The following is a 15,781-nucleotide window of genomic DNA, read 5'->3' as shown; positions in this document are numbered from 1 at the left end:
CGAAATGTGTTACCTAAAACTAATCACGAGGGAGTAATCTGAAGAATCCAAACCGAGAGACATTTTTCCAGAGCAGCTGACATATTCTTCAGAAATGTCAGTGTCACAAAAAAATGAAGAAGGGTTGAAGCACTCTTCCAGATTAAAGGAGACTAAAAAGTAAATGACAACTAAATGCAGTGTGGGATCCTGGATTAGATCCTGGGTCAGCAAAATCAAAGGGATATTATTGGGGCAGTTGGTGAAATGTGAATATGGACTATATACTGAAAGGTAGTATTATATCAGTGTCAGATTTCCTGATTTTGATAAATGTGCTCTGGCTAAATAAAAGAATGACCTTGTTCTTTGAAATACATGAAGTAGTTAAGTATGTAAAGGTTCCTGAAGTCTGCAATTTACTCTCAAATTGTTCAGGAAAAAAAGTGTGTGTGTGTGTGTGTGCATGCGTAAAGAGAGAGGAGAGGGAGAGAAAGCAAGCAATGTGGCAATGTTGACAGTTATTTAGGGGAAAGGTATATATATGGGTATTTTTGTACTATTGTGCCTTTTTTAATACATTTGAAATTGTTTCAAAATAGAAAATGTTAAGAAAGAACAAAGTGTTATAGTGGCAGCAACTGAGTAAGAGAGCCAGAAAGGAGGTTGAGATTAGAGGATTTAAGTTTAATGTTAATTAGGATAAATTCATAGGTGCTTTGGTATATAGACCAAACCACTTCTCTATATCCCTTGGACATCTTAGCTGCAGGTTCCTAGTCTCCCTTTAGTTATATGTGCTAGTTCATCTTGTCTCAGTGAGCTTTATTGTCATAACCAGACAGAAGCCAAATATCCTGGGATTTCAGTTTGTGGCCTGCAGTCCTTTGGGGGCAGCGAGGTACTTGCTTTCAACATCACCAGGATCTTCTAAGTCCACCTTAAAGTTCTGATCACATTTTGATCCATCCTATTTCTCTAACTTGTGGGATTTCTTGACACAGTGTCAGGCATTAACATTGAGAGGTAGAGGAAGAGAAAAGTAACCTTACTTTACAAATAAGGAGAGTAAAACTGAGCACTTCCAAGGTCACATAAGTGGTAGAAATAAGATTAATAAGACTTACATCAGTCCTGTCTGGCTTCAGAGTTCATATGCTTTCCACCTCAACCATGTGTCCACTTTTTTAAGGGACTTAACAAAAAATAGTTCTTGGCTTGGTGGATTTATTCTCTTGCCTTATTAGTTTTCTTAATATTTCCCTGAAACAAGTTGCAAACATTATGTATCTTACCTTCATAATCTGGCTTTATTGCTTTTTTTTTGTTTCTATTTTGTTTCTTGTATAATTTGAGCATAAGTACATTGGAAACAAATCAGGTCAAACTACATTGGTTTTCTTTTTGAATACAGTTGGTATGGTAGACCAGGACAGTTTCATAGGTAACCTGATTCTAACAAAGATTTGTCAGAGTTTTTTTTTTTTAACAATATCAATTTAGAGAAGTAAATTAGATAACAAGTTAATTAAGTAGTCACCCTCAAAGGAAAAGATCGAGCAGAGATCTGATTTTCTGAGAGATTTCAATGACTGTCCTTTAGATCAGGGATCAGCAAATTAGGACCTGCAGGCCAAATCCAACCTGCCACCTCTTTGTCGACTTGGTTTTTTAAGTTTATTTTTTATTTTATGTAAGTGGATTTTTAAAAAATATATTCACAAAGTTGTGCAGCCATCACCATTATCTAATTCTAGACATTTTCATAACCCCAAAATAGAAACCCTTTACCCATATGAGCAGTTACTCCCCATCCCCTACCCCTGATACCACCCCTAGCAGCCACTAATCTACTTTCTGTCTCTATGGATTTTCCTATTCTGGACATCTCATATAAATAGGATCATACAATATGTAGCTTTGTGTATCTGACTTAGCTTTGTGTATTCACTTAGCATGATTCATCTGTACTGTAGCATGAATCATACTTCATTCCTTTTTAGGGCCAAATGACATTCCATTATATGGATATACCACATTTTGTTTATCCTCTCATCAGTTGGTGGACATTTCAGTTGTTTACACTTTTTGGTTATTATGAATAATGCTGCCGTGAACATTTGTGTTCAAGTTTTTGTATGGACATATATTTTCAGTTCTCTTAGGCATGTACCTAAGAGTGGAACTGCTGTGTCATGTGGAAACTCTAGGTTTAATTTTTTGAGGAACTGCCAAACTATTTTTCAAAGTAGCCGCACCATTTTACATTCCCTCCAGAAATGTATGAGGGTTCCAATTTATCCATACCTTCACCAATAGTTATTATCTGTCTTTTTTTATTATAGTCATCCTAGTGGGTATGAAGTAGTATTTCACTGTGGTTTTGATTTGCATTTCCGTAGTGACTAATGATGAGCTGCTTTTCATGGGGTTATTGGCCATTTGTGTATCTTCTTTGGAGAAATGTCTGTTCAGATCCTTTGCCCATTATTTAATTGATTTATTTATCTATTGTTGAGTTGTATAGAGCCAGGATAGGATATACAAAGAAAGAAAGACCCTTATCAGATATGTGATTTGAAATTTTTTTCTCCCATTGATTTTTTCTCCTCTATTGATTTTTTCACTTTCTTTTTTTTTTAATTGAAATATAGTTGATTTACAATGTTATGTTAGTTTCTGTTGTACAGCATAGTGATTCAGTTATACATATAAATTTTTTAATATTCTTTTACCATCATAGGTTATTATAAGATACTGAATATAGTTCCCCATGCTAAACAGTAAGACCTTGGTTTTTTTCTAGTTTATATATAGTAGTATCAGTTTTTTCACTTTCTTAATAGTGCCTTTGACACAACATTTTTAATTTTAATGAAGTCCAAATTCGTTTTTTTCTTTTGTCATTTATGTTTTTGGTGTTATATTTAAGAAACCACTGTCTAAAAAAAAAAAAACACTGTCTAATACAAGGTCTCAAAGATTTACACCTATGTTTTCATCTAAGAGTTTCACAGTTTTAGATTTTATATGTATGTCTTTGATTCATTTTAGGTTAATTTTTATATTGGTGTCATGCAGGGGCCCAGTTTCATTCTTTGCACATGGATATCCAGTTATTTCAGCACCATTTGTTGAAAAGACTATTCTTTTCCCCATTGAATTGTCTTGGCACTCTTGACGGAAACCAGTTAATCACATAAATATCAAGATTGATTTGTGACCCCTCAGCTCTATTCCATTGATCTAAATGCCTGTCCTTTATGTCAGTACCACACTGTTTTGATTACTGTAGCTTTGTAGTAAGTTTTGAAATTGGGAAGCAAGTCTTCTACTTTGTTTTCTTCTTCTAGATCATTTTGGCTATTTGGGGTCCCTTGAATTTACATTCAAGCTTTAGGTTCAGCTTGTGAATTTTTTTTGGAGAAGGCAGATGGGATTTTGATAGGGATTGGGTTGAATCAATTGTCATCTATTTTTATAAATAAAATTTTATTGGAACACAGCCACACTCATTCATTTATGTATTGTCTATGGCTGCCTTAGTAATTCAACAGCAGAATTGAGTAGTTGAAACAAAGATGGTGTGGTCTGCAGAGCCCAAAATATTTACTATCTGACTCTTTACAGAAAAAGTGCCAACCTCTGCTTTTGATGCTAGAGTAAACTCAATGTTCTGAAGCACCAGAGGGCAGAGCTAGGAGTCATTCATAATTCATTCATATGTTCAAGCATATATTGAGCACCTACAATATACAACATGGTAGTTGTAAAGTTTAATTCAAAGCATAAATGAAGGGCACAATATTGCCTGTGGTACATGGGGAGATAGTGCTTAGTATATATTAGCTACTACTGTTGCTATTATTATTATTACCTTTTCCCCTCTCTTTATTGAGGTACGATTTACATAAAAATAAAGTACATATGTCTCAAGTATTAAGTTAGATGAGTTTTGACACTTGAGTGACTATCACCCACAACAAGATAGAAAAAGTTATTACCCTAAAAGTTCCCATGGTGCCCTTTCCAGTCATCCCTCCTACCTCAGAGCAACCACTTTTTGGCTTCTGTCTCCATATGTTAGTTTTGCCTGTTCTTGTACTTTATGTAAGTGGAATTATATAGTATATATATATTTTTTGTATTTGGTTTCTTTTGCTTAGCATATGCTTTTTCATCCATGCGATTGCGTGTGTCCCTGGTTAGTTCCTTTTTATTTCTGAGTAGTATCACACTGTATGTATACAGCAGTCACTGCATTTTGTGTATCCATTCTCCTGTGGATGACCGTTTGGGTTATTTCCAAGTTTGGGGCTTTTAAAAATAAGGCATCTATGGATATTCTTCTGCCAGTTTTTATGTGGGCAAATGTTTTCATTTCCCTTGAGTAAATACCTAAAGGAATGGAATTGCTAGGTCAGAGGGTAGATGTAAGCTTAACTTTATATGCAACTGATAAACAGTTCTCTAAGGTGATGGGAGCAGTGAAGTCTCTTTTTAATAAGAGTGGCATTTGAGGTAGTCCAGCACAATTAAAGAAATACTTTGGAGTCATAGAGATCTGGGTTCCCATCTGGGGTCTGGTGTTTACAATTTGTGTGACCCTGGATAAGTTATTTAATATCTGAGACTTGATCTTACCTGTAAAAAGGGAGTGACAATGAGATCATGTATATTAATATCTAATATTCTACCTAGCAGTGGCATATCAAGATGGGGGCAGCAGTGCAGGTTTGTAAGGGGATGCAAAGTCTGTAAAGAATTTAAAAGCAGTAATAAAACCAACTAAAAGTCCATTTGCTTTTTATCATCATTATGTACCTACAGTTCTAAGCAGAGTCAGTGATAAAATGCTTCTCCCTGCCTCCTTTTCCTCCCGTACACCATGCTACCTAGCAAATTATAGGGTCTTATAGTAAATAGAAATTATAATCAATATTCAATGAAGTTAAGCAGGAACTAGAAGTTAGATGTAACTGGGGACTTAAGTGAGATTTGGAGCTTTTATTGCAGGTTCTTTCTCTGTGCACTTTCAGTTTCCTCCAGGTCCCTGGTGTGCAAGGCCCACATTAAGTAGAAACATTTCCAGGGTTCCAGGGAGGCACATGGAAGTCTACTTCTCTCTGGGAGCCATCTGTAAACAGTCCCTCCTCTAAATTCCTTTAAATTTTGAGGTTTTCTCCCCTTCTTTTTAACCCACTGTTTAATTCTATGTCATAGGCATATTTTGTTCCATTGTATTCTTCAACGTACTTACAGATCATGTACCTATATCTAAGCCAGTCTTATTTATCAAGGCCAAAATAAATCCTCTTCAACACTCTGTGCCTTGTAAAGTAGCTGTTCAAATACGTATTGTAACTTATAAAGCCCTTTATTAATATTTTTTCTCAGTAGTTACTTCGTATTTTTGTAGAATCAGGTTTGAGCCTTCTGTCTATACTTTTCCAACTTACCTGCCTCTTGAGCTATTTTTTACTATGTAAAAATGTATCATAAGTATTATATTTGTCTACTGGATGGGCTATTGATTTGAGGACAGATAGGGTAATTGTAGAAACATTCATGCATTTTTCAGACAGCTCTTGAGAGCCTGAGCTCTTGAGTTAAAACCCCACCTCCTGGCACCACTGCTACCTGTGCCACATTAAATGTGTCCAGTTGTGTGGGTATTTTTTCTTTTACACCACCAAGCAACTCTCCAACACCAGCTGGGTTCCCTACAATTTAACTCAGTTCTGATACTATCTTCCTAAAGATAGCATCCAATCTCACATGTTAAGTGTCGGTCCTGTAAGACTAACCTGCTGCTCCCCACCCCTACTTAAGATGCCAATTGCAAATCCAAGTTGTCACCTGTGATTCTGATTAATTGGCTATAGATTCGGGGTTCTAACCACCTTTTTCTTGGGTTCGATTAATTTGCTCAAGTGGCTCACAGAACTCAAAGAAACATTTTTTACTTACTAAATTGCCAATTTATTATAGAAGGATATAACTCAGGAACAGCCAGATGGAAGAAATGCATAGGGCAAATTATGTGGGAAGGGGTGCAGATCTTGTGTGCCCTCTCCAAGCATACCAGTCTCCCCAAATTTCCACATGTCTACCAACCCAGAAGCTGTCCAAACCGTGTGCTTTTGGGTTTTCCATTACATCAACATGGGTGATTAAGTTATTGTACATTGGTGATTGATTAAGCCTTCCCTGGAGGTCAGAGAAGTGGGACTGAAAGTTCTAACCTTCCAACCATGTTTGGTTCCCCAGCCACCAGCCTCCATCCTTAGGTACTTTCTAGAAATCATCTCATTAACATAAACTCAGATGTAGTTGAAAGAAGTTTGTTATGAGTATCACGACACCTTTACCACTCTTATTACTTAGAAAATTCCAAGGGTTTTAGGAGGTCTGTGCCAGAAATGAGAATGAAGACTAAATATATATTTCTTATATATAAATATAAAAATGTGCTATATCACAATATAGCAACAGATTACATAACCTCTCCGAGCACTGTTTTTCTTATTCGTGAAATGAGTAATGATACCTGTTTTCTTAAACAACATAATGGACGCAGAATGCTGTATTAGTTTCCTATTGCTGCCACAACAAATTACCACAAACTTAGTGGCTTAAAACAACACAAATTTATAATCTTACAGTTCTGTAGATCAGAAGTCTGACATGGGTCTCACCAGGCTAAAGTCTTGACAGGGCTGTGTTCTTTCTGGAGGCTGTAGAGTGAGTCCATTTCCTTGCATTTCCCAGTTTCTGGAGACTGCTGCATTTCTTGGCTCATGACCCCCTTCTTCTGTCTTCAAAACTAGCAACAGCAGGTCAAGTCCCTTTCAAATCTACATCTCTCTATTCTCTGAAGCCAGGAAAGGTTCTCTGGTTTTCAGGACATGTATGATTATATTGGGCTCACCTGGGTAATCCAGGATTCTCTCCCCACCTCAAGGATTTTAACCTTAATCATGTCGGCAAAGTCCCTTTTGCCACCTACCACAACATACTCATGGGTTCCAGAGGAGCAGGACGTGACATCTGTTCTGCCTATTGCAAGCGCTAGGTACTGTGCCTAGTTCTTTGTAAGCCCTCAGTAAGTGGCAGTCATTCAAGGCCCTCAATACTCTGGGAAACTGCAAGCTGAAGATGTGACCTCCGGGCACAAGTAATTTAAAGCCTGGTGGGAAAATAAGAAGGGTGAGGACAGAAATGACTCTGATCCAGAAAGTGATGAGAGCCATATGTGGGGCTTCAACCAAGTGCCGTGAGAAAGTGAGAGACCTCAGGTCAGCAAGTGGTCTTGCAAGTTTGAGCAGAGTGAATGTGTCAGTTACTGTATTTAAGTGCAGAACCTGGAAAGAAATGAGGTTCAACCCAAATGAGAATCTTTATAGGGTAAGAGGGAAGGAGAAGGCAAAAGAAAAGCCTCTTCTGACTAGAGAGTCGGGGAATTAGATTTGTTTGTATTTCTTGATTCTTCCCACTAGTCCCACTGGACTGATTTGTTCATTATGCAGCAGGTACGTGCCAGGCACTGCACCTGGCCTTGGGGATACAATGAACACAGTACATAAAGCCCGCTTTCTCAGTCTGGTGAAGCAAGGAACCATGTCGACACAGAGCCCTAATACAGTGTGACAGTACGAGCCCACAGGAAGGGCGTGCCTCCCTCCCAAGTTTACAGGACAGGAAAGGCTTCTTGAGGGAAATGCCTGTAAACTGAGACCTGAAGAATGAGTTAATCAGGATGCTTTGGACCACAAGTAACAACCCAACTCAAGTGACCTTAAACAACAATGAATAGACAGGCTTCTGAACTGAAAGTCCAGGAGTGGAACGGGCATCAGCGTCAGTTACTCTGGTCAGTCTGGCCCCATTTTTCTGTGATTCCCTTGGCTGGGCTTTCCTGTCCATGTTTATTTCACTCTCAGGCTGGCTTCCCTCATGGTGACAATTCTAAGAGTCACAGTAGGACACCCAGCATCCAGAGAAAAAAAGGCATCTCTCTCTTATAGACTCTGTCCTGAGAATGTGAAAGCTCCTTTTCCACACACTCCCAGCACCTGTCCCCCTTGCATCTGGTTGGGGTCACAGGCTCATTTCTGAGCCAATCCCTGTACCCGAGTGAACGCTGTGTCAGTTTGGCTTAGGCCAGAGTTCACGAACCTATCACTGTGGAAAGGACCATGGACTTACACTTCCTGAAACATATGGTCTGATCTGGGGCAGGCAGATAATGAAATGAAAATCAAGGTGCCTTTAGGAATGAGGGATGGTGGGGGAGCAGAAAGAACAGTATGTAGAAATGGAAGAGACTTGTTCTCTCCTCCACCCATGTAAGACTCATTTCTGCTACTTTATACCTTCTGCTTTTTATGGATTCTGTTTCTTTGTAATTGTAGCTTTGCTGTGATTACTCTCTGTGCATGCTTTCAACTTAGGCATTTGTTGTTAACTGCCTCACTCCTCCATGTTTCTCAGTTCAGATCCCCATGCTCAAGACTCTGGCCCAGTTTCCCTTACTACACTGGGTTCCATCTACTTGAAGTAATCTCCAGAAGATCGAGGACTTTGTTTTGTAACCTGCTGTACCCCCAGCATCTGAACAGGCATGCAGTAGTGCTGGTTAATTAAATATGTGCCAAATGAATGAAAGATCTGCCTTCTAGATGATTGACTGCCTTCAGTCAGAGGCGCCTCTGAGCAAATTTTCTGTGGCCAAGGGGATGTCCCTCAAATGGACTGTTGACATGTCCCCTCTAGTGATAGGAGCAGTGATTTGTTTGGATATCACTTCCACTACTGTTATCTGAACTTAAGTTTACTTTTCTGCAAAGTAAGATCAATGAAATCTGCCCTTTAAGGCTCAGGGGTGTTCAGTACCACGTGAGATCATGAATATGAGCATACTTTATATATTGTAAGGTGCCAGGCAGTTTAATTCACTTCTGGTCACTCACATACACCTGGAAAAGATTGATGATGGAAAGGCTGCTGTACCTGTTCAGTTCGCCTTCTTGGTGTTGAGTTCTCCAGGAGAACCTCTAACTGTCTCTCTCCTTGTCTCTCTCCATTTGCTCCCCCAGGGTCACTCAGGATGTGTCAACTGTCTGGAGTGGAATGAGAAAGGAGAGTAAGTATGAGCTCCAGCACCTGGAGGGGCGCTGAAGAAGGGTGTGGGGAGGCTGGAAGAAGGGCACTTTCCTAACTTTGTAGATCTAAGGAAAAAAGGGGACCCAAATGAGGAGAGACTGCTGCTCTCTACTATATACTGAAGTTTAGTTCATCATTATCAGTACAGAGTTAAACAGTGAATCCCAAGTATAAGGAAGGTTGGATGACCATCCAAACCCTGTTTTGTTTGGTTTGGTTTTTGATAAGCTAATACATTTAAGGAACAATGGAAAATTTCTCAGGACAAAATAGAAGAAAATCAATCAGCGTTTACACGATAACCTTACATTCTGTGACATCTGCCGTTCTCCAAATTCTGTGTGGCCTACGTCCTTATCAACACGGGGAAGGGAGAGGGGACCAGGAACTTGAGGAGAGGTCAGAACTGTTCCCTCGCTCTGCTTGCAGCTTGCTGGCCTCTGGTTCTGATGACCAGCACACGATTGTGTGGGACCCGCTGCACCACAAGAAGCTGCTCTCCATGCACACAGGACACACTGCAAATATCTTTTCTGTCAAGGTGAGCAGTTTAAGCCACAGAGAAAGTGAACGGTGTCACCGGGCTGTGCGCACGATCATGTTCGCATGTGTGTGTCCCATGTTCCCCTTGGGGTCACAAACATCTTTGTGATCTGAGCATCTGCTGATGATTCCTGAAACTCCATCTCTTTTCCACACTCTACTTCCTCTTTTAGAGCCAAGAGGCCAGCTCCAGATGAATTTGTATTTATGTGATGGGAGGTATGATTCTGAGCATAAACTTAAAAAGCAGGCAGACCTGTGTTTGACTCCTTTATCTGCCTCTTGGAAGCTGTGTGAACTAGGCAAATCACCTGACCTCTCTGAGCCTGTTTACCTGTCTGTGAAAATGAAGTAGCTAAAGAAAATTCCCCACATTCATGAATAAATGAGGAAATAATTTAATTTAAAAAGGAAATAACAATCCACAGAGTTGACATTACATTTCAATGAGATGATTGATTAAAAAAAGCACCTGACACAGGTACTTTTAGCTTTTCTACTTTTCGTAGGAAATGAGTCTGCTGATTTGTTAGTGGAGGGGAGTTGAGCTGAAGAAGGGGAGGGAGGAGACTTACAAGTGTCTTCAGACCTCTGAAGCCCTGTTATGTGGAAGTGATATGAACGTGTCACTTTTGGTCCCACAGAACAGACCTAGGACTAGTGACTATAAGTCTACAGAAGCAAACGTGGACCTGATGAAAGAAAGAATTATCTACTGCTCAGAGCTATTTGAAAAAAGTAAAGTGGGCCTTCTGAGGATGTAGTAAATGTCTTAGCACTGGGGTAGTCTCCTCAGTAGGAATTTAATTTGCCAGGTTTAAGGGTGAAGGAAATGGCCTTTTAAGTGTTGTTCCCAGCTCTGAAATTCTGTAATGGATATATGTGAGAGTGAGACTATCCTTTGGAAAGCCTCACTAATGTAAGAAATATTTTTCTAGTTACTATCAAGAAGAATTACTAGGTACCTGACAAAGAAGATAGATTGAAGAGTCAATCTCAACTTACTTCCCTAAACCCTCCTCTTTCCCAAGCTCTGATTCTTATCTTCTGCTCCAGGGACCGATCCAAGATGAATTTCTGTGATTGGAGAGACAGAATAATGCTGATTCACCTCTTGCGTGGTGAACAGAGATTGCTTTCTACCCCTGAAAAGTGTTAGATCCAGTTTAAACCTGTGGGGTCAGATCTGGGGAAGGGACCTACCGAAGCCATCAGTTTGGCATTGTAGAGCAAAAAAGGTTGAGTTCAGAGTCTAAAATTTCCAATACTCCCTAATATTAAGACCTTGGATAAGGCACTTGCATTCATAGACCCTCAGCCTCCTCTTTTATTTAAAAAAAAAGTGTGGGAAAGTGTTCCTCTCTCTCCTGGTAATAAACCACCACAGATATGTTTGTTTAACCCACGATCTCCCCCTGGTGGCAGGAGTGTGGGACACGTATGGCAGCAGCCACAAACTCTTCCTAAAGGCTCTCCTGTTCATCTTTGTTGTTGTCTCAAAATGGGATTAAAGACTACTCATTGTCCCTAAAAATTATTAAATTCCGTCTGTTTAACCTCGCCCTCATCCTGGTGAGCCATTAGAGAAGCGTATGTGGAAAGAGTAAATTGTTGCTCTTGCATGAACTTTTAAGTAAAGGGGGATTTCAGCTATTTAAATGCAAAATAATGCCCCCTACCCCTCCAGCACCATTTGGCCTTGCTGTGTGTGGGTTGTAGGAAACTCTTTAATTAATTCAAAAAAAAGATAATCAATCTTTTGAACTCAAGAAGAGAAGAACTCACCTGACATCCCAGATATTTCTCTTCCTCAGCGCTTGGTGAAAGAACTGTATACTTTCATAGCTGTGAGTCAGTTATGTTTGTGGCTATTTACCCTTTTCATATGTGATCTAAAGTATTTTGTCCTCAAGTTCATCAGAATGATTGGGTTCTCATTCTGTATAATAGCTGCATAAAGGTGTATTCTCCTGATGCTCAGCCCTTGCCCAAGGTCTGACATTTGAGCCATTTCCAGCCCTTGCCCTTGTAAGGAGTGCTACTCGAAGCATTTCTACACTGGTCCCTTTCTTCTTTTAGAATTATTTCTCAGAAGTAAAAGTTTTGGGTTGAGAGATAGAAATTGTTTTTATCTTTGTTACCTTTTGGTGGATTGTTCTCCAATTTAAAACACCCACTCCCTTAAAACAGTGAAAATCCTTTTCATTTTAAGATTAATTTATTACTTAACCCTTAGGTTATTAAATAGTCATAATTTATGGGAGGCATATGGGAGTCAGACAGACTTGAGTTTGAACATAGTCCTGCTGAACTTCAGTTCTTAATGGGGTTATTCTAAGTATCAGTAAATTACCTGCAGGATATCTAGCACATGGTAAATAATTAGTAAATGGTAACAGCTCTGATTATTATCCTTTTAGCTCTTACCTGGGAAGAATCAGAGGAAGAGGGTTCCATAGGTCAGGACCACTCTGGCAGAGTAAAGGTGTAGTCCCGATTTTGACCTTTAGGCCTGTGGGCCGATGCTCGAGATCCTAAGTTTCCTTGGTGGATTGTCTTGCTTGGGCTCCATTTCTTATCCGGTTTGAAGAGGGAAAGAAGCTACTAACATTTCATGACCTGCCCCCACCACCTGCTGACCTCTTCTTCAATCTCTTTTGAGCAGTTCCTTCCTCACGCTGGGGACCGAATCTTGATCACAGGGGCAGCTGACTCCAAGGTGCATGTCCACGACCTGACAGTAAAGGAGACGATCCACATGTTTGGAGACCACACCAACCGGGTGAAACGCATCGCCACGGCACCCATGTGGCCCAACACGTTCTGGAGTGCCGCTGAGGATGGGCTCATCCGGTAAGGGCCTGAGGCACCCAGTGGGGCCTGTGCCTCCCCTGCTCCCCTGCGTGTCTGTGCCCCCATCCCGTCTGCCCTACCAGTTCTTTCCATAGACCTGGCTCCTTCCCTCCAGCAGAGTTCCAGCCTCATTTGTCTGCCCAGGATGGTTGTCTGTGGACAGATTCAGCTGGGAACCTTTACTTATCCTATTCTTCACCTTCCCCACTCCTTACCCTGTCCTGAACCACGTCCAAGCCCACTGGCCTTCTCACCACCTCAGACACAGTCTGCTGCCTCTGAGCTTTCACGCTTCTGTTCCTTCTATCTGGTTTTCTCAGTCTTTGTCACCCTAAGGAAACAGCTTAACAGTTACCTCCTCAGATGCACCTTCTTGGACCATCCTACCTAAAGCAGACCCCCACCATTATTCTCTGTCTCCATACCCTAAGTGTATCCTCTATAACTCTCATCACCATCTGTAGTTCTTTCATTTTATTTATTTGTTGGTTGACTTTTTTGTCTGTATCCCTCACTGAATAGTAAACTCTATCAGAGTTTTGCCAGTCTTCTCCGTCTTGTCTGTGTCTATCTTGTCCTTGGTTGTGTCCCTAGAGCTGAGCACAATGCCTGGCACATAGAGGTACTTGATAAATCCCCCTTGATCAGTTGGTCAGTGGGCACATACCTGGAAGGGGGGTAGCCAGCCAGAAATGGTTACTGTCCCCCTTTCCATTGGCCTGTATTGTCACACCTCTGCCTCTACCTCCCTTCATCTTAAAGTGGTCTCATTGCCCTCCTTTAACTCCTTTCTTCAGATGTGACCTTAGAACTTCTTCCTTAGCTCCCCAGTCTGCCTTACTTGCCTCCCTTGAGATACTATGGGACTTTGCACCCTCTTCCTTGTTAGAAAGGTGGAGGGGTATCTAAGTACGTTATGCATGAACTATAACTCGGGTAGACCCCCCGGGACCACAGTTTCCTCATCTATAAAATGGGAATTATCATAGTATCTCTTTTGTTGGCCTGAGCATTAAAATTGAGATAGTACCTGTAAAACTTTAGCGTCGTACTTAGAAGACAGGAAGCACTTAGTCGGTGGTAGGTCCAGCTCTGTGTTGCACTTGCTGACCTTGACTGACCAGACTGTGCCCGGGCAGCAGGTAGAGGCTAAACATCCAGGGCGTTCAGTGGGGGCCTAGTACTTGGAGCAGGTGCAGCCAGGGAGGGCGCCCCAGCAGAAGCTGAGCCTTTCCAGAGAGGGGGTTTGGAGGATTTGGGTTGGCAAGGAAAAGCAGAGTGGACCCCCAGCCTGAGCAGAGTGTGTGAAGGCAGGGGTAGACGTGCCACATACAGGCACAGAGTCTGTAGGTATAACTGACCCACACTTAGAAAACTGAGGAACAAAGTTGGAGAGGTGTGTGAAATCATGTCTTGAAAACTAGACTGAGGAGTTTGACAGAAGTGAACTAAAAGTAAACTCATGCTAAAAGTGTTGAGGAGTCTCTGTAATTTTTTGAGCAAGAGAGTGATGTAACAAAATATTTTAGGAAGAGCAATCTGATGAGAGTGGCTTAGAAAGGTAAAGTGAACAATGAAGAGATTATTGCAGAGGTGGGTGATCATGTGGGTGATGCCCTCACCAGTGCCTGAATGTGCCTGTGTCCCGGCAGTGGGAGTGTGCTGGGGCCCGCGGGACATTGTGGCATGACCTTTACCACCAGATGGGACTCGTGCTTGTCCTGGCAATGGGTATTTCTACGTAGCTCTTAGATCACCAGATTCTCTTTTCTGTCACCTCCATACTTCTTTTGTTTCCCATGAGAAACTAGATTAAGAATAGCATTAAGAATTAGAATCAAGGAGCAAAGCAGAGCGGTTAAAGTGCAGTCTTCCCAGCTCTGCACTGTCTGCAGGGTCATCCAGGCAAGTTATTTAACTTCTTTGAACCTCAGTGTTCTAGTGGTACCTAGGGATATTATGAGAATTTAATTAGATAATACATGTACAACACTTAGGGGCAATACTGGACACAAAGCAATTTCTCACTAAGTGTTAGTAGTCACTAGTAATAGTACTTAGTAGCAATAATATTGAAATTTGTTTTTTAAAAATGCTACAATAGTATCCACCTTAAGGAGTAATGTTAGAATAAAACAGAATGTGTGAGAAGCCTACTACAGGTGCCTGGCACACAGTGGGCACTCAAGAAATGGGAGTGGTTTTGACATTCTTAGTATTTACAAATAGGTCCAAAGCCCCTCCCAGTTCCCTTACACAGGAGTCCTTGGCTTCTCCCCTGCCCTCCACCTATGGACACGACCCCCCATCCCCTAACTGTGTCCTCTCTCACAGCCAGTATGACCTTCGGGAGAACAGCAAACACTCAGAGGTGCTGATTGACCTGACAGAGTACTGTGGCCAGCTGGTGGAGGCCAAGTGCCTCACTGTCAACCCCCAGGACAACAACTGCCTGGCAGTAGGGGCCAGCGGGCCCTTCGTGAGGCTCTACGACATTCGCATGATCCATAACCACAGGTATGAACAGCATGGCCTCCCGTGGGCAAGTCCCTGCGAGCCTGCAGCCCCTTCCCCTCACTGTCATGCCCTCTTCTTTTTAAAGCGGGTTTTTAAAATTTTGTGATTTTTGAAAAAAAAATTTAATCCCTGCTTGTTTTCTAAGATACGAAAAGTATATTGAAGAAATTACCCATAATCCATCACCTGAAAGAAATCACAATGTATAATATTTTCTGCTTGTTCTTTTACTATAAGTGTATGTACAGAATTATAATCTTGTACATGTCATTCCTTTATTTGTATGTGTGATTTTACTTTACTCTTTTTTTTTTTAAACAAAAGACATCCCAGACCTGAGCAGCTCCACCAGCCTAGGTGTTCAGTGGACTCCTGGGGCAGGTGCAGGGACGTCTGGCCTGCTTTCCTTCCATTTGTGGATTTGGGCCACTGTTGTTGCTCCTCGCACACGACATGACTTAGCATGGACCTTGAGCCTTAGCCTCCTCATCTGTAAAATGAGGCTAACAGGGTGGCCATGAGGACCAAGACAGTTGGCAGGACATACTTAACAGAGCACTGTAGTGTATGTGTCCACAGCTGTCTAGCTGCTGGACCTTTAGGGGTGCTGAGATAAGGAAGAAAGGTACCTCCTCCCACATCTCTCCAGGGATAGAGACTTAGGGTTTTCTCTAAGGAATGCGGTCTGGTCTAGCCAGGAGAAGTGTTAGGTATTATAACCTAT

At 41.2% G+C, this 15,781-nt stretch overlaps 1 protein-coding gene across 3 annotated transcripts in view; it reads left to right on the top strand.

Annotated features, from left to right (window-relative positions):
- Positions 1 to 15,781, top strand: part of WDTC1 (WD and tetratricopeptide repeats 1) — a 59,298-nt gene that overhangs the window by 30,366 nt on the left and 13,151 nt on the right. For all 3 annotated transcript variants that reach the window (XM_072975017.1, XM_072975019.1, XM_072975016.1), the window contains exons 4-7: positions 9,078 to 9,124; positions 9,574 to 9,685; positions 12,353 to 12,540; positions 14,875 to 15,057. In XM_072975017.1, the coding sequence (XP_072831118.1) occupies positions 9,078 to 9,124; positions 9,574 to 9,685; positions 12,353 to 12,540; positions 14,875 to 15,057 (530 nt within the window). The remainder of the gene's footprint in view (positions 1 to 9,077; positions 9,125 to 9,573; positions 9,686 to 12,352; positions 12,541 to 14,874; positions 15,058 to 15,781) is intronic.

This window comes from Vicugna pacos, chromosome 13 (assembly GCF_048564905.1).
Source record: "Vicugna pacos chromosome 13, VicPac4, whole genome shotgun sequence".
NCBI classification, from domain to species: Eukaryota; Metazoa; Chordata; class Mammalia; order Artiodactyla; family Camelidae; genus Vicugna; species Vicugna pacos.
The sequence above is the reverse complement of the archived record's forward strand: the minus strand, read 5'-3'. Positions and strand labels throughout refer to the sequence as shown.